Raw genomic sequence first — 24,086 nt, 5'->3', positions numbered from 1 at the left:
GCTTCTAGCGGCTCCCACAAGCGGCCCAAAGTCTCTGACTTACCCCAATGCTCCGAAACCAACCCCTGGAGGTATGCGGAGTTCATGCCCTTGATGAATGGGAAACTCTACGTCTCGGAGAAGATGGGGGCTATACCCCTCAACAATCTCCAATTCTGGCCGAACTTTGTGGCTTACCAGGAGTGCTTCATCAGGTTGAAGAACGAACCTGCATCTAAAGAACAGACGGAACCTAAGGAGGTCATGGTCTTTGATCATGACAAGGCACAGGCTCTCTTGACGAGTAGCCTGAAGAAAGCAGGATATACGAACTGGAAGGTTTCTGCTTTCAGCAAGTGGCACCCTACCTTCCTTGCTCCTTCCTCCAGAGCTTTTCCCTTTACGGCTAAAGCTCTCCACTGCGTACTAAAAGCAGTTGATGCGGGCAAACCATGCCCTACGCTAGAGGAATGTAAATCATTGTCTCTAGCCCTGCCTGCGGTCGAGAAGGACTGGAACGAGGTCAATCTACCCTTCTCGATCTCGAAACTAGATCCAGATATTGCAGGACAGCAGTTCAACGAGAACCTTCCAAAGTTGTCCGACTTTCTCCTGCGAAGAGAACAGGAGACAAAAGAGACACTAGCGGCCTCTCTGGCTCTCCACAACTGCATGGAGATGTGTGCAGGCATTTCAAGTACCCCAGATATGTACACGGACCTAGCCAAGATGCACATGGCTACCCTAGTAAAGGACATGTACGCTTTCATGAAGGCCAGGAGGGCCTATAGAGAGTACATATTTGCCAATGCAATGGTCAAGCACAAGCCCAGGAAGTTGATTACTTCATGTATCTGGGGCAAGGACCTCTTTCCAAAGGAAGCAGTCCAAGAAGTAGTTGCTAAAGCTGCCACGGAGAATAGGAACCTTCTCCAGAATGGGGCATGTCTTCCAAAAGGAAATCATCCTCTGACGCTGATCCCCAACCCAAGAACAGGAAATTGAAGAAGCCACAAGCGCATCATAGACCTGCGCTGCATCCCAGTGTTACCATGAGCACAGTGCCCAAAATGGTTGCCCAGCCGCAAACCACATTCCAGATGGTGCCTCAGCAGTTAGTAGCCCAGTCACCAGCCTTCAACCCAGGCTTTGAGAGGCACACCACTACCTTTCGCCGTAAAGGTAGAGGATCTAGGAGAGGTTCCTCAAGGAACCCCTCAACGGGTAGAGGAGGATGTGGTCATGGTAACAAACCCTCCAGATGATCTAGGCAATAAGATGCTCCAGGTAGGAGAAAGACTCTTTCACTTTCAGGATCGTTGGACCTTCGATCCCTGGGCCCAGAGCCTAATCAAGAATGGACTAGGGTGGAGGGTGGAAATGGAACATAACTCCACCTTCCTTTCCTCAATTCTTCCAACAATCCACCCCCTTATTGGAAGAATATACCATAGAACTCTTGAACAAAAACGTCATAAGGAAAGCAAAGTCCATCAAATTCAGGGGAAGGCTGTTTTGTGTTCCCAAGAAAGACTCGGACAAATTCAGAGTCCTTCTAGACTTGTCTCCACGCAACAAGTTCATCGAGAACAACAAGTTCCGGATGTTAACCTTACAACACATAGGGCCCTGTTACCTGGCAGATGCTTACTGGCACCTTCCAGTCAGCCGCCCCCTCTCCTCCTACCTAGGATTCAAGCTACAGAAGACAATGTCTTCACAGCCATGCCCTTCGGACTAAACATAGCCCCAAGGATATTCACAAAACTTGCGGATACAGTCGTACAGCAGCTACACTTAGAAAGCATTCAGGTCGCAGCATACCTGGACGACTGGCTGGTGTGGGCAGCATCCAAGACTGCATGTCTGCAGGCAGCCACGTAATGATCCAGTTCCTGGAACATCTGGGGTTCAAGATAGACTACAAGAAGTCTCACCTCTCTCCACCTCAAGAGTTTCAATGGTTGGGAATCCATTGGAACTTGCAGTCACACCGCCTCTCCATTCCACCGAAGAAGAGGAGAGAGATTGCGGGTTCTGTCAAGCGACTACTGAAATCCAACAAGATTTCAAGATGCCAGCAAGAAAGAGTACTGGGCTCTCTCCAGTTCGCAGCAGTAACAGACCCAGTGCTGAGAGCACAACTGAAGGCTGCGTCAGGAGTCTGGAGAAGATACGCATCAAACGCTCGAAGGGATCAACAGAGATCGACACTGACCTTACTGCGATCGCTTCTGAGGCCGTGGTCGAAGGTCAAGAGCCTAGCAAGGACAATTCCCTTACAAACACCTCAACCGTCGGTATTCATCCACACGGATGCCTTACCGGAAGGATGGGGAGGTCATTCCCATCAAAGGAAAGTAAAACGGAACTTGTCACACCAGTTCAAGACCTTTCACATCAACATTCTGGAAGCCATGGCAGTCTTCCTAACGTTGAAGAAACTATCCCCTCACAGATTAGCCCATGTCAAGTTGGTCTTGGGCAGTGAGGTGATAGTGAAATGTCTGAACCGACAAGGCTCGAGATCGCCCAACATCAATCACGTGATGTTCGCCATCTTTCGCTTGGCAAAAAAGAAAAGATGGCACTTATCAGCAGTTCACCTACAAGGGTTCCCCAATGTGACGGCGGATGCTCTATCCAGGTGAAAACCGATAGAGTCAGAATGGTCCCTAGACGCAGACTCATTCTCCTTCATCTTGGAAAAAGTCCCAGAACTGCAGATCGACCTCTTCGCAACGAGCAACAACAAGAAACTACCTCGATATGTAGCCCCATACGAGGACCCTCGGGCAGAAGCGAAGGACGCCATGTCCCTCGATTGGAACAGATGGAATCATATCTCTCTGTTCCCTAAAACAAATCTCCTGCTGAAGGTTCTCAACAAGCTGAGATCCTTCAAGGGGACAGCAGCAGTAGTGGCCCCCAAATGGCCCAAGAGCAATTAATTCCCTCTAGAGATAGAACTGAAGCTGAGGCTGTTTCCTCTACCGAACCCAATTCTATCCCAACTGGTTCAGAAGTCGATTGTCTATGCTTCATTAATGAGAACCCAAAACCTACATCTCATGATTTTCTCGCCTTAGCAGCCAAGAAAAGGTTCGGGATCTCAAAAGACAACATCGACTTTGTAGAAGAATACAAGTCAAAGTCAACCAGAAGACAATATGAATCGTCTTGGAAGAAGTGGGTCTCCTTTGTCAAAGCAAACAGGCCGGCAGAAATCTCAATAGACTTCTGCCTGTCTTTCTTCATCCACCTTCATGAGCAAGGCCTGGCTTCCACCAAGATAACTACGTGTAAGTCAGCTTTGACTAAACATCTTCTCTACGCCTTCCAGGTGGACCTGTCGAACGAAATCTTCAATAAGGTTCCGAAAGTATGCGCTAGACTTAAACCAGCAACCCCTCCAAAGCCCATATCATGGTCCTTGGGCAAAGTTTTGCACTATGCTTCGAACTTGAACAACGAAGATTGTACCCTAAAGGATCTAACAGAGAAAGTGATATTCTTGTTCGCTATAGCCTCATGGGCTAGAGTTAGTGAAATAGTGGCCCTATCTACAGACGAGGGCCATATTCAGTTCACGGAAGAGGATGAACTGAATCTTTTTCCTGATCCTACCTTTCTCTCCAAAAAAAGAGCTTCCCACCAAGAGGTGGGGTCCTTGGAGAATCTGCCCTCTGAAGGAAGATGTCTCTCTATGTACGGTAAAGTGTCTTAAGGTCTATCTTCAAAGAACTTCAGACTTCAAGGAAGGACAGCTCTTCCGAGGCGAAACGTCAGGATCAAACTTATCCCTAAAACAACAGAGGGCAAAGCTCACCTACTTTATTCGCAGAGCGGATCCTGACAGTACACCCGCAGGTCACGATCCTAGAAAAATTGCTTCCTCACTGAACTTCTTTCAGCATATGGACTTGATAGACTCCGCTCATATACTGGGTGGAAATCCTCTAGAGTCTTTTATAAACATTACGCGAAACAAGTGCATGAAATAAAACACTTTGTGGTGGTGGCAGGTAGTGTTATAAAACCTGTCGTCTAGTGCTGCAATGAACAGTTTGGGTCTTAACAGTATACGGGGTGAACAGATATTAGCATCTTTTAGTGTAATACCCGTTATTGGAGATCACTATAGTGAATCTTGGACTGTTCTATATAGGTGTAGAATCTAACCAATATCACCAGTGCCGTGTGAACATTCGTACACAGTGTTAAAACATATCCAACATTCAAGTGAAATCAATCTAATAATTTCTCAATACTGAGTGGCACCAGTGATTTATTAATACAGTGAACCCTCGCTACTTCGCGGTTCGACCATCGCGGATTCACCACTTCGCGGATTTTTTTCATAACCCATGTCTATACATATATTGCGGATTTTCCGGAAATATCGAAAATACCGCGATGTGACCGAAGGTGCGAGATTGGAGAAAGTAAGGAAAATTGAATCATGATTGATTTTCAATATAAATGAAACTTTGAGGAGCAACAAAGATATCATTTGTTAGAGAGATAGAGAGAGGTAAGGAATGGGAGGTAGTGAAAAGTAGCCCACAGAGAGAGAGAGAGAGAGAGAGAGAGAGAGAGAGAGAGAGAGAGAGGTAGAGAGAGAGAGAGAGAGAGAGAGAGAGAGAGAGAGAGAGAGAGAGAGAGAGAGAGAGAGAGAGAGAGAGAGAGAGAGAGAGAGAGAGAGAGAGAGAGAGAGAGAGAGAGAGAGAGAGAGAGGGTTTAAATGTAATAAACAAAAAAATTTGATAGGTTATAACACATTGGTGCTTATGTAATATCAACTGTATACTGTAGACGGTTTGAATAAGTTAAGAAATGGTATAAATGATACTTTGTTAGTGTATTCGTACACACTCAAGAGCGGCAGCTAGATGACAGCTGATCTAATCACAGTCAAAAGTAAAAAAAAAAAAAAGTCAACAATACTCGATTTTTAAAACACACCCGAAATTTAAAAACAAAAGTACACGCTTTCTTAACGTGCAATTAACTATTTAAAGAGTGGCAATTTTCTAGAATAAAATGATATTTCCCCAAAAATAGTGGTTTGCTGATGAAATCGGATGCCCTATTTTTGGCTATGATTGAAATGGATGTAGACTCGGCCTAATTATTTCATTTCGTATTTAATTGACACTAAGAAAACTAATTTTAGTTTCTTCATCTAAATGTAAGTATTGTATAACACGAGAGAGAGAGAGAGAGAGAGAGAGAGAGAGAGAGAGAGAGAGAGAGAGAGAGAGAGAGAGAGAGAGAGAGAGAATCAGCTGTTGTAATCAAATGGCGTGTTTTTGTTTCGTGAGAATTTCATCGCCACGACTTTAACAACAACATACTGTACTGAACTTTACAGTATTATACAGACTACTGTAATATGATAAAGTAAAATATTTGTAATCTATTTTATATGAAATGGGGCTATTTTTGTTTTGTTTAAAATTTACATTTACGTATGTAAAACAACTCTCTCTCTCTCTCTCTCTCTCTCTCTCTCTCGTAGATTGTTTTCCTGCTTTGCTACGTATGTATGATTTTATATAGATACGGTAAATAATATTTGTAATATCATATTTTATAAAAGCTTTTACTGTAATATCATTATTTATCACTTTCATCATGCGGGTTAAATTCCTTAGTTTGTTTACTGAGCGTACTTTATGACGCCGTCGTATCAGGCGGCGTCATAAAGAAAAAAATTTCATTTGGAAGTCCTAAGAAAAATTAAGTAAAACATTAGTAATAACCAAATCAACATACTGTACTGAATAATCAATATAATTGATGCAAAAACTAACCTATAAACAGATGTGTAAATGCGTTTGTTTCTTCATTAGGATCAGAGATAAACGTAAACAAAACATTGGTTGCCATTTTTTATCGTGCTTTTTGGCGTGTTTAGGAAACGCATGATATAAAGTCGCCTTTAATATGTGTGCCTGTTTTAGTTTAGGGTACTGTATTACATGCATTAAGTGTTCTGTACATTAAAGGGTAGTTTGTTAACAGTACTACGTACAAGGGAAGGTTTTAAAAGTCTGAATATACATGTTAAATAAATAGGTAAATATGGTGTTACTACTTCGCGGATTTTCACCTATCGCGGCCGCGTCTGGAACCTATCTACCGCGATAAACGAGGGTTTACTGTATATGTATTTCTTCCCTTACAGGTTACAAATATATATATACCTTGAAGATGTTGAATTGTTAAAGATTCTATTTATAATACATTCTTTGTTGTATTTATTTTTGTCTATACAAATAAATACATGAAAAATATTTGCCTCATATTCACCCTACATGAGATCGAATAAATTTTCCAGAGCCTTTTATTTTACTAAAAATAAAAATACTTGACAGTATACCTCTATAAGAACAACTTGGCAATCACTAAAAAGTTCCACCTTGTTCCTACGAATACAACCTTGACGCTTTATAGTCGGTATCGACATATTCCCTGCAGGTGGCAGGAAGCCCTAAGTTAGTTCCAAACTTAGTGGATATGACAAATAACGGTAATGTCATATATACACTTGGTCTGGGAGACCATATAAGAATCTGAATCAAGGTAAAGGCACTTATACAAACCCACAGATATAGTACTTTCAAGTAATTCTCTGGTAAACTTCCATCAGGACGACATGGCTGAGTCCAAAAAACGGACTTTGGGCAAAGCGAAAAATCTATTTTTGGGTGATATGGCCATGTCGTCCAGATGGACCCTCTTTCCTTTCTAAAAAGGAGTATACATCTATGTAACAAGTCCCCACCCAAAACTACTCTATCTGCGGCTATCCATGCTTAATTGCAACAAGGAATAGCTCGCCGAGGTGGTACCAGGAAGGGATCCACTGGGTAACCTTGATAACGGTTCCCTTTCATTTTCGCTACTCTTCCACCTCAAAGCGAAAACTCTATTTGGGGTGAAGATTGCTATGTGGCGTATCAAGACATACGTCCCCTGATATTATGCGATATCCTTAAGAGTTATATTAACCCTTTTACCCCCAAAGGACGTACTGGTACGTTTCACAAAACTCATCCCTTTACCCCCATGGACGTACCGGTACGTCCTTGCAAAAAAATGCTATTTAAAATTTTTTTTTTGCATATTTTTGATAATTTTTGAGAGACTTCAGGCATTTTCTAAGAGAATGAGACCAACCTGACCTCTCTATGACAAAAATTAAGGCCGTTAGAGCAATTTTAAAAATATATACTGCAAAATGTGCTTGAAAAAAAATAACCCCTGGGGGTTAAGGGTTGGAAATTTCCAAATACCCTGGGGGTAAAAGGGTTAAGGATACTTATACCAGGAGTTAGAATTCTGGACACCTGTGGTCAATTCTCTGGGACTATCACTGTAGCCAAATATCCCTTAGAAAGCTGCCTAAAGGAACCTTCCATCAGGACGACATGGCTATATCACCCAAAAACAGGTTTTTCGCTTTGCTCAAAATCCGTTTCTCAATATTGAAAGAAATGAAAACATCCACAATGATATTTGAAGAGGATAAATCTAACGTAAAATACCAGTGCTATATTACCCCTCTGACGATTCTCATTCATGTAGCCATAAGTATTATATAGAATATTTATTCAAGTTTTCTAATGCAATTTTCAGTTTCTTCCTATCTCTATTCCTTTGTTAGCAATGCTACGTCAACATAAGTAGGTTGACGCATAATATTTATTGCTCACAGTAACAAAGTTTGCTAGGCGTGAGGCTGGCAGAAATTTTTTCACAGCCGGGATCACCAGAAGGTTAATATATAACTTAATAATAGTGGTGAAGCACAATAAAGTTGCAATTGCTATGATAAACAACAATAATTTTAAATCTAAAAAATTATGTCAGGTGAACTCAGTACTTCCAAATTCCTTTATAATAATAGAAAAAAACTTACTTCCTCTCTAAAGTCATGCCCAGTTGCATGAGTATAACGCAACAATAATTCTCTCTCATGTTCAGAAAATGAAATGTCTTCTGGTGGTTCCACATCACTTACAACAAAATATGGAATGAAGGTTACATCTGCATTAGCATCAATTTGAGCTGCTTCCTGAAATGCAAGATTTTTGTATAGATTATTATACTGTATCTAATTTGTTCAGTAAAACTTTAAACTACAATGGTAAAAAGTTACAAATGGTATTTTCAATTTCAAAATATCTTTAATTAATATGATACCAGTATAGATTTCAGAATGCAGAAGACTGCTGTAGTATGTCATTATTTGTTCCACACTACTATAAAATGCTAAAACTCAACAAGGCAATCATAATTCTAAACTATATCAATTCTTTAAAGTAATTTGTATATTTCTTAACTATACAAACCTGAATATGCTTACAGAAAAGCTACATATGGCTGTTAAAACTTATAACGAGAAAGTCGTAGTCACTGATATGTAGTGGATAAGATCCGCCCACCCGACAGGCCGTTGAGCAGCCACTAGTGACCTTCACCAAGGACTTGCAGGACGGTTGCGGTGGGAATTGTGATTTAAAAGACTCAGGTTTGTATAACTAGGTGAAAGGCATATTACAGTAATGCCTCAAAACACATAATTATTTGGTTCCGTAATGTCTTTCGTAAAGTGATTTTTTCGTCTTGTAAGTCGCCTTTTACATGTAAATAGCCAAATTCATTCCAGACCCTAGAATAACCCCACATTAAATGATTATGAAAAGGATACGCACCACTGAACAGTACTAAATGTATGAAAAGTACTGTATTTTGATCATTTAATAATAAATTAACCATCAGTAATATGTCCTCCCTTCAGTTGAAGTGGCTATCCTGGAGGGTATTTAGCCTTGCATGGTGTATCGGCTCCTCCATGTTGACAAGTTTTTACGACTTATTACTTTAGTCTATGGGTTTCATCAATCACTTTATTTATAATTCTGTTCATATTATTTTTGTTATAATTCTTGTTAATCTAGTTTTTAAGTATGATGTCTCTTTTTTATTTCTATTAATTCTTATGCTGTCTGGAGACATTGAGCGAAATCTGGGACCAGTACGTCCTAGATTTCGTCAATGTCGTCTTCTGTATTGCAATATTCGTGGTCTACATGCAAATATTCAAGACCTTACAGTTGCGTCCAGACAGTAGGATGTTCTTTTGTGCTCAGAAACTTTGGTTTCTAATATGAGGCACTCATCTGAGCTCCTTATAACTGGTTTTAAGAAGCCAATAATGTTGAAACGTGATGCCATCCCTAGGGCCAGGGGAATGGCGGTGTATATTAGGACTGAGTACCTTGCTTCTCATAAGTCCTGCTATCAATGTGGATGTCATGAGATTCAGGTAATAAAAGTTTGTGACAGGCATAACTTTTATTTATGTTCGATCTAACGGAATCGAGATATGGATGATTCTATCTTCGATTGTCTTCTTACCATTATGGCTAAGATACAAGATAATAGAAAGGCTTTATCTGTCTTTGTTTGTGATTTTAATGCTCACCATAGGGAGTGGTTAAGTTCTATCTCTCCTACTGATTGCCATGGCTTAAGAGCTTTAGACTTTGCCTCTAAATCAGGCTGTGAGCAAATCATAAATGAAGCTACTCACAGGTCTGGTAATTGCTTGGACCTCATATACACTTACTCCCCTGGCATTATAACTAGTAAGGTTGGTTCTCCAGTCGGGACATCTGATCATGCCTTGATTTCATTAGTAGTGAAGACGGAGCAGCCTGTCCCTGATGTATCATACTCTTGTAAAATTTATATGAAATCCCAAGCAGACTGAAATGGGATTTTGCATGATCTTCTGTGCTTGAATTGGTCACAATTATATAGTAGTGTAGATCCTGTTGTCCCTTTGAATGTGAATCTAGTCAACATAATTGATAGGCATATCCCTTCTTGTGTGCTAAGGTACCGCGTGAAGGACAAACCATGGTTCAATGATGATTGTAGACGTGCTTATTTGGAGAAGCAGGACGCCTATCATCTTTGGAAGGGTAACAGATCAGATTTGACCTGGAATAACTATACTCAGCTTCGAGGCTTTGCTCAGAGTTTATGCCTCAACTGAAAAGGAGTACAGTATAACCATAAAAGAAACCGTTTCGGGTACAACTCAGGAACATAAATGGTGGTCTACCATTAAATCTGCACTCTTTGGTATTGATGCAACAGTTCCTCCTTTACTTAAACCAGATGGCTCAGTCACTCACTGTCCAAAGGAAAAGGCAACCCTTTTAGCTGATGTTTTGAGAGTAAACAGAGTACTGTAATGAAAAACTTGAACTTCATCATTCCTGTTTTCCCAAGGCTAAACTAACTAGTTTAGCTTTTCGATCTCATGAAATTAAAGCTCTGTTGATGGACCTTGATGCTTATGGAGGTGTAGACCCAAATGGTATTTTTCCTTTGTTTTTTATAAAGACTGCAGATTTCTTAGCTCCAAAGTTATGTTATTTTGTGCAAGTTAGCAAGAAGAGATTTTAGCATTTGTTGGAGAATTGGTAATGTTACTCCTTTATGTAAATGTGTTTGTGGTGGCTCAAGTCCCACCGATTACCGCCCAATTTCCATAACTCCCATATTATCTAAATTTTTTGAACGTCTTCTGGCAAAACGTCTTAATAGGTTTGCTGAAGGTAATCATCTATTCCCTAGTTAGCAATTTGGTTTTCGTAAATACCTTGGAGCATGTGATGCCCTTCTTACGATCTCCAATGCTGTACAGAAATCCCTGATTGTGGTCAGGAAGTTCATATGATTGGCCTTGATTTTAATGCTGCCTTTGACTGTGTTAATCATGAGGCCCTTGTTTTCAAACTCAAACAGTTGGGAGTGGGTGGGTCGTTTCTTAGCATTATTATTGATATTTTAAGTATTAGATCTCAAAGAGTTGTTGTTGATGGGCACCATAGTGAGTATAGGAATGTGATATCTGGTGTTCCACAGGGTAGTGTTCTTGCTCCATTACTTTTCATACTATATACACATGACATGGGGTTTGGCCTGGAAAACAAGCTTGTTGCATAAGCAGATGATGCTACTCTCTTTGCATCAATTCCATCCCCTGAATGTAGATCTGGGGTTGGTGAATCCCTTAATAGAAATTTAGCTAAAATTAGTGCATGGTGCAAATTATGGGGTATAAAGTTGAATCCTAACAAAACTCAAAGTATGATTGTAAGTAAGTCAAGGACGGCAGCTCCCCAACATCGGGATCTAAGTAGTGATAATGTTTCTTTAAATTTGTATGACTCTTTTAAAATTTTAGGTGTGATTCTCGACAGCAAATTTACTTTTCAGAAACACATTAGGCCTGTGTGTTCTTCAATTGCACAAAAAATGGTCTATTGAGAAAGTCTCTTAAAGGGATTTTGACGTAGGAAAAATCTATTTCTGGGCGAGAGACCTGTGCCGCCCAGTGAAATGCTTCTTTTACATCATTTCTAAGGTAATAACTGCTTTGAATCTTACCAGAGAAAAAATTGTATAGGAATGCTAGGTTGAACCCAGCTCGCTCACCTATTAAGGTGTCGGTATAAATAACTGGGGCGTGATTAAATCACAACCAGAGGTCTTGCACCATTTAGATATCTCCTGTCAAATATCCCCGAACAGCGAGGTGCCGTTCAACATCCTAGCTCTGAAACGCTACTACGAACGATCCCACCCACACCAGTGATGTCACTCCTATAGCACCCCAGATTGGGGCCCGACAGGGAGGGACGGGTGGGTTCACTGGGCGGCACAGGTCTCTCGCCCAGAAATAGATTTTTCCTACGTCAAAATCCCTTTTCTGGGCTCTGACCTGTGCCGCCCAGTGAAATAGTACCAGAGAATAGGGACCCAATATGGCTAACTACCTGGGGAGAAAAATAACACAAAAATAACATAGATGGTGGTTTTAATATCAAACAGGGGGGATGAGGAATCCCGTAAATACGTAATCAACATGGATATGAAAGTGATAATTAAACATTGTAATCAATACAAAAAGGAAACCCGTAGGTAAGCATTGAATATAGATATGAATAATGATAAACAAGCTTGGTAAACAAATTTTAGAGCTTCCAAAGGTTTTAGGTAGTGGCCCTTGAAAACTTTAGGGGACTTCCAACCCGTATATTTTGAGAGCTCATCAAATTTCATGTGGTGGAAAAAGTTAATTGAAGTAGCCACAGCTCGAATATCATGGACATGTGGGAATGATTCAGGATTAGCTTGTTTAATAAAATAAAGAATTTGTTGTCTGATTCCCTAAAGGGTAATGGTTCCTCCATGTTTTCTAATAAATAAAGGCCCTGTGGTTGTGGTGGAAGTTCTACTTAAGTAGGATTTCAGGGTGGTAACTGGACACAGGGATGGATCCCGAGGAAGTGGAACAATCTTCCAGCGAGACCACCTGTTTTGGGGTCCTCATTTTTTGCCAGGAAAACTTTGTTAGGGGAGAGAAGGACCTCACCCGAAGAGAGAAACTCTATGTGACCTGGGTCTCTAGATAAGGCTGACAATTCTGAGATTCTGGAGCCAGAGGCGAGGCTCAAAAGAAAAAGTGTCTTTCTTAATAATGCCATATAGTTACAGGATTCATTCGAGGTGTCAGAGGCTAGCTTTAGAACATCGTTCAAAAACCAGGAAACTGCGCTAGGGCGAGTTGAAGGTTTTAATCTGGCACAGGCTCTCAGAATGGATGAGAAATATGAATCCGTCAGATCAATGTCAAAGCCGACATGGAAGATCTTTTCCAAAGCCGACTTGATCGTTGTAATGGTATTGGCTGCAGGGCCCGATTCAAAGAGAGTTCTGAAGAATGTCACAGTTAGGTTCATTGTCATTTTCTCAACTTGGGAATCTTTCAAAAACTTTGCTAGTTTCTTGACAGCCGAGTCATATTGACGGAGGGTGGATTCTCTTTTGTCATATTCCATGAATAGGGTATTCAGAGGATCGATGTTTGCACCTTGTTGAGCTGCGAACTTCATGAAGTCCATAAAGTTAGGGCATTCAGAATCCTTGAGGAAGCGAACACATTGCGAGTTTGTACTACTTGTGTTAGTACAGGATTGGGAATCCGCCGGGGGCGGAGGCCTAGCTCTAGTAACAAGGGGAACCAGTTGCTCTTGGGCCAGTTGGGGGCTACCAGAACCACTCGACCTTTGAAAGATCTGAGTTTGTGCAAAACTTTCAGCAGGAGATTTATCGGAGGAAACAGATAAATCGTCTTCCAAGTGTTCCAATCTAGTGACATAGTGTCCATGGCATAAGCCTGAGGGTCCAGGTTGGGGGCTACGTAACAATCTAGTTTGCGATTGGACTCCGTCGCAAACAGGTTCACCTGAAGACCCGGGACTTGAGATAATATCCACTGGAAGGATCGATTGTCTATTGACCATTCTGACTCCAGTGGAGTCGTCCGGGAAAGTGCGTCTGCCACTACATTCCGGACTCCCGCTAGATGGACTGCTGATAGATGCCACTTGTGCGATGCCGCCATGGAGAAAATCGTCAACATGACGTGGTTTATGTGGGCTGATCTGGAGCCTCCTCTGTTGATGCAGTGGACTATGACTGCACTGTTGAGGGCCAGTCTGATATGGAGATTCCTGGCTGGGATGAGACGTTTTAAAGTGAGGAAGACTGCCATGGCCTCTAGGACGTTGATGTGCATTTATTGAAAGATTGGTGACCATAACCCTTGGACTTTCTTGTGTTGGGAGTAACCTCCCCACCCTGTTAAGAACGAGTCCCGGGGCCGGATGTTGCAAGGGAACCGACTTGGAAAGATTTTTGATCTTCGTCCAAGGCTGCAGACTTTTTCTCAGGATTGGGGGAAGACGAGCTCGCCTGTCTCGACGTTTTTTGGTTGCTCTGGAGCGCCACACTCTGTTTATGTCCTTTAGTTTGGACCTTAGGACAATGTCTGTCACCAAGGCGAACTGTAAGGAACCCAGGATCCTCTCCTGGTTCCTCATGGACGTCAACTTGTCCCTGAGAAACTTTCGTATTCTTCGCTATTTCCTTCCTTTTGGTTTTTGGGAGGCACAACGTATGGGAACTTAGGTCCCATTGTAGCCCCAGCCATTGAAACTTGGTCTCCGGGACCAGGCGGGATTTCTCGAGGTTGACCTGAAATCCTAATTGTCGAAGGAAGGAGAGGACCTTGTTCGTTGTTATGTGGCAGTTCCGGACGTTGTCCGACCAGATCAGCCAATCGTCGAGATAAGCCACTATTTGTATCCCCTGAGTTCGAAGTTCCTGAATTACCGTCTCTGCTAATTTGGTGAAGATTCTGGGCACTATGTTGAGGCCGAATGGCATCACCTTGAATGCATAGGCTTGTTTGCCTAGCTTGAAGCCCAGAAAAGGACGAAAATGCCTTGCTATTGGAACGTGATAGTAGGCATCTGTAAGATCTATGGAGGTGGTGACGGCCCCACAGGGAAGTAAGGTCCGCACCCGTGAGACGGTAAGCATGTGGAATTTGTCGCAACAAATGAAGGAGTTTAGACGAGACAGGTCCAGGATTACTCTTCGTTTGTCTGAGCCTTTCTTTGGCACGCTGAATAAGCGACCTTGAAATCTTAAGCGATGTATGCTTTGGATTGCGTTCTTTTCCAACAGATCCTTCGTGAATGAATGTAGCTCTTTCGTTGGGAGCTGGTAGAAACTGTTCGGTGGAGGGGGTCCCTGAATCCAGCTCTACCCCAGACCTTTTGAGATTATGCTGGAAGCCCAATTGCTGAACTTCCAGTGGTCCCGAAATTTGTACAGTCTCCCTCCTACCTGCGAGTTCTCAATGGTTGGAGGATGATTTGCCGCCCCTGCCTCCGCGGAAAGACTTGCCTCGGTGGGAACCCCTTCCGCCACCTCGGGCACGAAAGGCACCTCTGGAACCCCTGTGGCGCTAGTAGCCATGGAAAGAACCCTGAGATTCATACGTGGGGTTAAAGGCGGGGGAGGTGGTGAATGAAGTCGAGGCGACTTGAGCTTGAGGGACCAACACGTACTGTTGTTGTTGTTGGCCCTTTGAGGTAGAAGGCTGGGAACCTTGAGGAACAGACTGAACCGGGACCGGTTGTACCACTTGAAGAGAAGGTCTAAATTGCGAGAAGTGGAAGGGCCTCAACCTCTTCCTACCTCGGACTGGGGTACTAGCCGGCTCATACTTCCTCTTAGGGACTAGGCCCCACCTAACCTTGAGGCATTGGTTGGCTCTAGCTGCCTCGCTGAGAACCGAATTCACTAGGTCCTCCGGGAAGAGATCCGGACCCCAGACTGGGGCTTTGATGAGCCAATTAGGTTCGTGTCTAATCGTAGCCTCAGATACATGTCGTCGGCAACGGAACCTGGCATTATGAAAATCATAGGCGTCAGTCAATAAGGTCTGCAAAAGGGATTTGGTGAGGACCTTAAAGAGAGATTCCTCGTCGTAAGTGGCAACGGTCAATTCGGAAAGAGTAACCGAATTAATCGACCTACCGAGCCTACACCTGGTGTCAAACTCAAATTTAATCAGAGACTCCGGAAGTTATGGAAGGCGTTCACTGAACTGCGTCGAAGCACAGTCCGGGCTCAGTTTGCCCACCGAGAAGGTAGATGGGGCGTTCCGCCAACATTCATTATCCCCCGGGAAGAGAAGGGAAGTCAAGTCCGTCTCTCTGAGTTGAGGTAAGGGCTTCTCCTCCTTGGTAGCCTGATAGGCAATCTCCATAATCTTGGTCGCGCATGGAGTCGGGGTCTGCTCGTTGACCACAAACATAGTGTACGAGTTCTTGTAGGCTGTGATCATTGTATTCATACAGTCCCATTCATTGAAGATGCGGACCAAAACAGACTGTGCCTGTTCTTTAAGGAAGATCACGGTCTCTTTCGGGACCTTATCCAGGGGAATTAGAGCCTCCTCTGTTAGGCGGGCGTAGCCGGGGAAGGGAAATTCAAGACCCGGCAGGTAAAACTCGTAGTCCTCGAGAGGCTGAGTTCCGAAACCTTCTATGGATAACATGCCATCCGAGAGGGGGGCATGTAACGCTAACTGCCGAGGGTTGTTTTTGTTGGAAGGTGGGAGCTTAAAGGCGTCGGGGATGGGATATTGCTGCTGTGGTGGCAGCCCCGAACACATGAGTCCCTGAACCATGGTCTCCACATTAGTCATTCTTTCTTGTAACATTGTTTCAAAACGAGAATACATCTTTTCCGAAAATTCCTTCGGGTTAAATGATTCCGCCGGGGGGGGCGGGAACAGGTGCCGGAATGGAGACTACTCCCTGAGAGGTCGAGGGCACAGCAACTGAGTCTTTAGAGACTCTAGTGGAAGAAGATTTTGACTTCACTGATGATGGTTTCGAAGACTTGTGGGTCTTGTGTAAAGGCCTGCGGTGAGCCTTAACCTTGGGGGCAACAGGCCGGGGCTTGAGATCAGCCCCGGGAGTCCCCGGGAATCCTTGAAATGAAGATTGGTCAGAAGTAGAAGAAAAAGTCGGGCTAAGGAGAGGAATCTTAGCCCGGGACCCACCTGACTCACCTATGTCCCTACCTGTGTCGGGTTCATCCAGAGCCATGGGCTCTACGTCTAAATTGAGGATAGCGACGTCCTCTGTTAACGTCCCGCCTGTCTCCTCTTGATCCGGGGCCAATAGTAGGGATTCAATGTTCTTAATGATAGGATCCGCCAAATCTTTGGGGACCGCGGCCGATATAAGGCTGTTTGGCCTTCACATTACGGGCGAACCCGCCAATCCAGATTTTGAGGGTCACCTGAGCCGTATTCTTTTCAAGTTGAGAGCTCTGAACAGACTATTAGCGAGGGTAAGGAATATCATGCCGAAGAAAAAGGAAAAAGATCAGGGGCTTCGGAGACACGAAGCTATCGAAGGGCATGCGAGGAGTCCAAAAAACAGTGTCCTTAAAATTAATTAATTGTAATTAATTGTAATTAATTGTGACTCCACTTACCAAGTCTGTAATATAGCTAAAAGTAATTCCACTCACCGAGTCAGATGTTAAAGTGGAGGTCATTTTGTAGCAAACTACACAATTGTCCGGATGCCAAACAATCAAATCATCTACCAGGACAGCACAGTGGGCATGTGAACGGCACACATCGTGGCCGCAGGGTTGGTGGAGGACCGCCGAACATGCCGTCATCGCACAGCGTACTGTCTGTAAAATAAAAGATACATGAGTATCTTATAGATAAGCAAGAGGGGCCCGGAGGCTCCGGGGGCTTAAATTATACCACTATCGTGATGAAAAGGATATACTACGACTGTAATATAGATAAGAATAAGTCAATCCGTAAGCGTGATCGTATTTGAAAAGGGGGGGGTCAAGAACAGGGAGTATATATATATATATATATATATATATATATATATATATATATATATATATATATATATATATATATATATATATATATATATACATGTGAATATATATAGAGGCGATTAATCCAATTGGTTACAGGTAACGTTGGCTCCGGAGAGACAACCGAGAGAGCCCAGGGCTCATGAAAGTCCACCGGAGAAGGCGGACAGGGGGGGGGGAGTCGAGGGTCAAACCCGTCGACGGCACACAGGATTAATTAACTCGACCAGGGAATAAAGTGAAAGCTACGTCCGGGGATCCCGTAATGAAATAATAACACATGGAGTCCGTGAAGTGCGGAACACCATAGAGGGAGGGGGGTGGAGGGATCTATATTGGGTCCGTGAGGTGCGGGACCGGGAGGAAGTAGCAGGAATGAATGTGAAAATATGTAATATAAACACAACATGATACCACAGACTAAGCAGAATGCCTCCCGCCGACTGATGGCCAATTGAGTCGGCGGAAAGAAACGGCTACGGAAGGGTAGGGGGAAAATAGCAAAAATAATGTAAAATAAATAATAAGCCCCACATACTATCGGGTACCGCCCAGAACGGAGTTGAGCGAAGGCCCCGGGGGAGAGAGCGTAACGCAAAACAGCTGACTCTACGACTCGACAAGAGAGAGAGAGAGGAAAGGCAACCCTGGGGTGGGGGTGCCGGGCGGATGGGGAGGGGGAGGCTAACAAGTGGGGCAGAAGACAGGAGTACCAACCTGAACAGAGACCCACGACTGGAATGATGACACGGAAAGACTAGGATAAACAATATAATAATATAACTAATAGGTAAATAAAAGAGGAAGGCATGCTGGATAATAATAATAATATCAATCGTAAGATAGTACGGAGGGACGAACAGAGAGACAGGGGAAGACCAGGCCTAACAACGCGTGGAGCTAGGCAGGGCTACCAACATAACACAAAGTCGGTGAAGTGCCGACAAAAAACGTAAAACAAAGAACTGTCTCATGAAAGTCCCTTCGAACTAATAATACTAGAATAAAACGTATGCTAATAAGATCGTTATGAACGTCCGTGACGTGCGGAACGTAAAACAAAGTAAAACTAGTAACGCTCGAAGGCTACCAGGCATGCCAACCTAACATGAAATTACGATACCGTAAAATCGTAAACAACTGTTATCGTAATAACAGACTACCATAACATAAAATAACACGGGGTGTGAACCGTGGATACCCAGAAAAGTTCAAAACGAGGAACAATCCGTATAGAAGACTCATTGTAAAACGTTAAGAACGACGAGAGAGAGAGAGAGAGGAGGTGGCCGAACGCCACGAGGACCCGATGCGGGGTCGTGGAGAAAATAAAACTGTGATAAAATAATAAATAAGGGCAAGGCCACCTCCAAAATCTCAAAACTCATAGATCTGGTACTTAACTTAGGTGGAGTGATGGTAGGGTCCGACATCCTGAGATAAATCCTGGGTAATCTAAGGAAAACACGCACCGGAAAAAAGATAACGTATGCAAGCTGGTGCTATGAAAAAGGAGTGACGTCACTGGCATGGGTGGGATCGTTCGTAGTAGCATTTCAGAGCTAGGATGTTGAACGGCACCTCGCTGTTCGGGGATATTGACAGGAGATATCTAAATGGTGCAAGACCTCTGGTTGTGATTTAATCACGCCCCAGTTATTTATACCGACACCTTAATAGGTGAGCGAGCTGGGTTCAACCTAGCATTCCTATACAATTTTTTCTCTGGTAAAATTCATAGCAGTTATTACCTTAGAAATGATGTAAAAGGCACAGGTCAGAGCCCAGAAAGATTTTATTCAGTGATCAATCTATTCTGAAGAAGTGTTTTAATTCCTTTTTTTGGGCTCAGCCATGTTGTCCTGATGGAAGGTTCCTTTAGGCAGCTTTCTCAGGGATATTTGGCTACAGTGATACTCCCAGAGAATTAACCACAGGTTTCCAGAATTCTAACTCCTGGCACGAGTATCCTTAATATAAATTTTAAGGATATCGCATTATATCAGGGGACGTATTTCTTGATACGACACATGGCAATCTTCACTTCGAATAGATTTTACGCTTTGAGGGGGAAGAGTGGCGAAATTGAAGGGGAGCCGCTATCAAGGTTACCCGGTGGATCCCCTCCCAGTACTACTAGGGCGTAACTATTCCTTTAAACGTAGCCATTTAAGCACAGTGTTCTCCCACGTTGCTCTCGGTGTTGTTACTGTTTTCAAGGAATATTACCATGCAATCTCCAGCATCTTCATCCTCTGGAAAGTTGAGTATTTAATCTTTCCCGTGTATAATTTTTGGCTCCCTTCTCACAGTAAAATTGACATAATTTAGGTGTGTTAAGCGGAGCACTGCCATCCCTAGAGACAGCCACTTCAAGACCACTGTCGTACGCCATAAATGCTTTATTTAGTTAGTAGTACGACGTTTCAGGTAATTAGCTATAAAGAGGTTCTAGCTAGTTAGGCAAAATTATACTAGTGAAGATAAGCTTTACACATGTAAAATTTCCTCTTCCTATTAAACGTTTCTATCGTATACGATAGGGCCTCGGTGGTAGTAGCGTAGCCGAGATCCCGACTCGGGTTAGGCTAGCCTAACTTGTTTTAGTGTACTTTAGTAACGTTATCCCCCGTTTAACCTCTTGTATCATTTTATTAATTTGGTCGGAGATATAGATATCTCTTAGTGTACTCCGGCTTGACTTGGATAGTGTTTTCTGTCAATCTTCTTTGCCGGCGAGTATCCCGGCTTTGAAATACGACAGTAACTCAGGGTATTCTGTCTTGTTGCCGACAACGCTACAGATAGGGGAATAGTCATTCCCCGGCCAGTTACATCGTTGTCGGCGTAGGAAGTTCAGCTTCCCTAGGCCAAAACCGAAAGTGGGTAGTATAATTGCCGCCACCTTTCTCCCTTGTGGACTAGAAGACATGTCTTATATTCGGCAATGTCTCAGGTTAGGGAATCATTATTCCTCTGCCGCCCAGGACAGCGCCGGTATAGGAAACTATGTTTCCTTGATTTACAGCTGAAAGTAGGAGGCATACCTGCCGCCACCTTTCTCTGTAAAATATAAGACCCTTTCCCTTCCCCCTCAGTCCTTTAGTGACGGCCCAGCCGTCACGATTAGTGTGGCCGGTATTCTACAATCACCCCGCTACAAAGGCGGTTAGGTTGCCGCTTCGACCATATCCCTAACGCAAGCTAAACTCCGGGAAAGGTTGAGCCGGTCCTGACGGTTGTCAGCGGGAAACCCATTATACTTTTGAGGATGCTTCAGTCCTCTCTTGGACTGCCATCCACAAACCCTGTAACCGGCAGTACAGCCGGCAACAGAAATTGTGGCTGGATGGAAGCTAGAATCAATGTATTCTTCCCTTTCTATTTGAATCCTCATTCTGGAAAGAAGGCAGTAGAGACAGTAGTCCCTACACCCCTCATTATTGTACTAAACTATAATAATACGGAAGTCCTTCTTTCCATTCTTTCTCTCTCTCTGTCAGCTAGTGCCAACAGGTACTAGCCTAACCAGGTAGCATACCGGTAAAACTACAGTATAAGACAATACAGTAGCCAGTATTCCTGCAGTATAACAATACAGAAGTTAGAAAACTACAGTATATAATGATACAGTAGTATGAAATTTCCTACATACTTTGTGTATCCTTTCACAGTCCATTGTTGAAACCATTTAAAAAATGCTCAGGTGAAGTATTCCTTCAACATTCTGATGAATCCTAGATCATCGGAACACCAATGATTACCTGTCAGTATTAATATTTTACAAGTGATGGAGTTAGTGTTAGTATCCACTAACTCTGGCTCTATGTACGCGAGTTATTCCACTCTGTATTTTCCCTGATAAGGAAACTAAAAATATTAATATTGTAGGTCACAGCAATTGCCTGGAAGGGAAACACAGATACAGTGGAACCTCTACACACGAACGTATCTACATCCGAATTTTCCAACATCCGAAGTAAAATTCGAGCAAATTTTTGACTCTACACCCGAATTTTATTTCGACTCACGAAGTAAGCAATTTTCGTCGTACCGGTTGTAAGGTTGTATCCGAATTTTTCTACACGCGAAGTACAATTCGAACACGTTCCTACTCTACACCCGAATGTTTTTTTCGACACCCGAAGTAAACAATACTCGTACGTGTAGTCGGTGCTGATAGCGCCTGAAGTGTTTTCTATTTCCGCCGATAGAAGGCAGCACTTCGACCTCGGAGGGACCCTCAATTAGCGCGGCTTGGGTCAGTCCTCTATTCTCGTCGGCTTCTTGCGGTTGTGCTCTCTGCGTTCTGCTATTAACTCTGTTTTAATCGTGATTTTTTACGTGCATCCTTTAACGGTAATTTACGTAAAGTATGGGTCCTAAAAGGCTTAGTTTTGCCAGTGGTAGTGTTAGTGGTGAGAAAAAGGAAGAAGGAAATGCTTTCTTTAGAAGTTAAGCAGGATATTATTGAAAAACATGAACGTGGCGTCCGCGTGAGTGAACTTGCTAAACATTATGGCCGTAATATGTCAACGATCTCGACAATCCTTAAACATAAGGAAGCTATTAAAGCAGTGAAACCTTCTAAGGGGATCACCATAATTTCAAAACGCCATAGCCCTACGATAGAAGAGATGGAACGACTTCTGCTAGTGTGGATCAAGGACAGAGAGATCGTTGGCGACACCATCACCGAGACCGTCATCTGCGAGAAGGCGCACGCCATCTTTACGGACTTGAAGGAGGAGAGCTCTGAGGGTGATGCTAGGGAGAGTTCAACCGAGCCTTCCTCAGATGATTTCAAGGCATCTCGTGGCTGGTTCGAGAAATTTAAGAAACGGTCCGTGATTCATTCAGTTGTTCGCCACGGAGAGGCTGCTAGTGCGGACACAAAGGCTGCAGCTGACTTTGTCAAGAACTTCGAAAAGATCATGCAGGAAGAAGGCTACGTAGAGCAGCAAGTGTTTAATTGTGATGAAACCGGGCTGTTTTGGAAGATGCCGCCAAGTCGAACCTACATCACCGCCGAAGAGAAGAAATTGCCTGGGCATAAGCCAATGAAGGATCGGTTGACTCTTGCCCTATGTGCCAACGCTAGCGGGGACTTTAAAGTCAAGCCCTTACTGGTTTACCATTCAGAGAACCCTAGGGCCTTTAAGGCACACAACGTTGATAAGGATCAGCTTCATGTTTTCTGGCGATCCAACTCGAAGGCCTGGGTCACTAGGCAATTCTTTGTGCAATGGGTTAACCAAGTTTTCAGCCCTTCTGTGAAGAAGTATCTTCATGAACAGAACTTGCCTTTAAAGTGCCTGTTATGCCATGACAATGCACCCGCTCACCCCCCCGGACTTGAAGATGATATCTTCGATGAATTTAAGTTCATAAAGGTGCTGTATCTTCCACCGAATATCACCTCTATCCTCCAGCCCATGGACCAGCATGTCATCTCTAATTTTAAGAAGCTGTACACCAAGCACTTATTTAAGCAGTGCTTTAATGTCACGCAAAGCACCAACTTAACTTTGCGTGAATTTTGGAAGAGCCACTTCAACATCGTGCACTGCTTGAAGATCATAGATCAGGCTTGGGTGGGATTACCTCGACGGACCCTCAATTCTGCCTGGAAGAAGCTGTGGCCTGATGCAGTTTCTTCCCGAGATTTCGAAGGTTTTACCCCGAACCTAATCCCGTGGTGGGTGCAGCGGAAGCCGTAGAGGAAATCGTCTCCCTTGGCAAGTCCATGGGTCTGGAGGTCGAAGCAGATGACGTTACGGAACTCGTCGCCGAACATCACGACGAACTTACCACGGATGAGCTCAAGGAACTCCAAGCTATGTCTGAGCACATGAGTGACGACGAGGAAGGGAGCGAGGAGGTAGAACATGTGTTAGGTTCGGCGCATATAAAAGAGGTGTTAGGAAAATATCAAGACGTGGTCGACTTCATCGACAAATACCATCCAAAGAAATTGCAGGTTTGTCGTGTAGTTTCGCAGTTCGGTGATATTTGCCTAACTTACTTTCAAAACATTCTTAAAAGCCGTACCAAGCAATTATCTATCGATAATTTCTTTAAAAAAACTGCGAAGCGAACTCGTGATGAAGAGGATGTAAGTGATTCGAAGAAAACGGCAAAGAGTGAAGCGGAAGAAAGTGAAACAAAGAAAACGGAAAAGAGTGAAGCAAAAGAAATTCAGTCAATTTTAATTGTAGAGAGTGAAAGTGATTAAAATTACGTAATCATCAAAAAGAAAAAAAGAAAATGTTAAAAGAAATCTAAAATATAGAAATAAAAAAAAATTAGCTAAGTTATGTTAAAGTTCATTTAGTGTAAGTTAGAATAAGTTACGGTAGTGTACGTTTATCGTAGTTAACCTCTCTACCTCCTCGCCGCCCGTCCGTCTCCTCTCTGCGTAGCAAGACTAACAACACCGGTGCTAGAGTTTCTAAGGTAAAGTGACGCTAAAAACCCGTTTCTTATTTATAATTTTTTGCTAATTCTTCTTATTTACATGTCTATTATCTAATTTAGTGTGCATTATTCTCATGGGAAAATTATGTGTAGTGGTTTATTAAGAAGTTATCATAGGTTTTTGGGCTCAACCACGGATTAATCCTATTTCAATGTATTCTTATGGGAAAATTCGTTTCTACATCCGAACATTTTCTACATGCAAAGTTGGTTCTGGAACGGATTAAATTCGTATGTAGAGGTACCACTGTATGTGTCTTTTC

General features: G+C 43.1%; 1 protein-coding gene across 1 annotated transcript in view; it reads right to left on the bottom strand.

Moving 5' to 3' along the window:
• Positions 1-24,086, bottom strand: part of trus (programmed cell death 2 like trus) — a 408,837-nt gene that overhangs the window by 115,926 nt on the left and 268,825 nt on the right. The window contains 1 exon segment of the mRNA XM_068382532.1: positions 7,907-8,062. Coding sequence (XP_068238633.1) covers positions 7,907-8,062 — 156 coding nt within the window.

Source organism: Palaemon carinicauda, chromosome 11 (assembly GCF_036898095.1).
Source record: "Palaemon carinicauda isolate YSFRI2023 chromosome 11, ASM3689809v2, whole genome shotgun sequence".
NCBI lineage: Eukaryota > Metazoa > Arthropoda > Malacostraca > Decapoda > Palaemonidae > Palaemon > Palaemon carinicauda.
The sequence above is the reverse complement of the archived record's forward strand: the minus strand, read 5'-3'. Positions and strand labels throughout refer to the sequence as shown.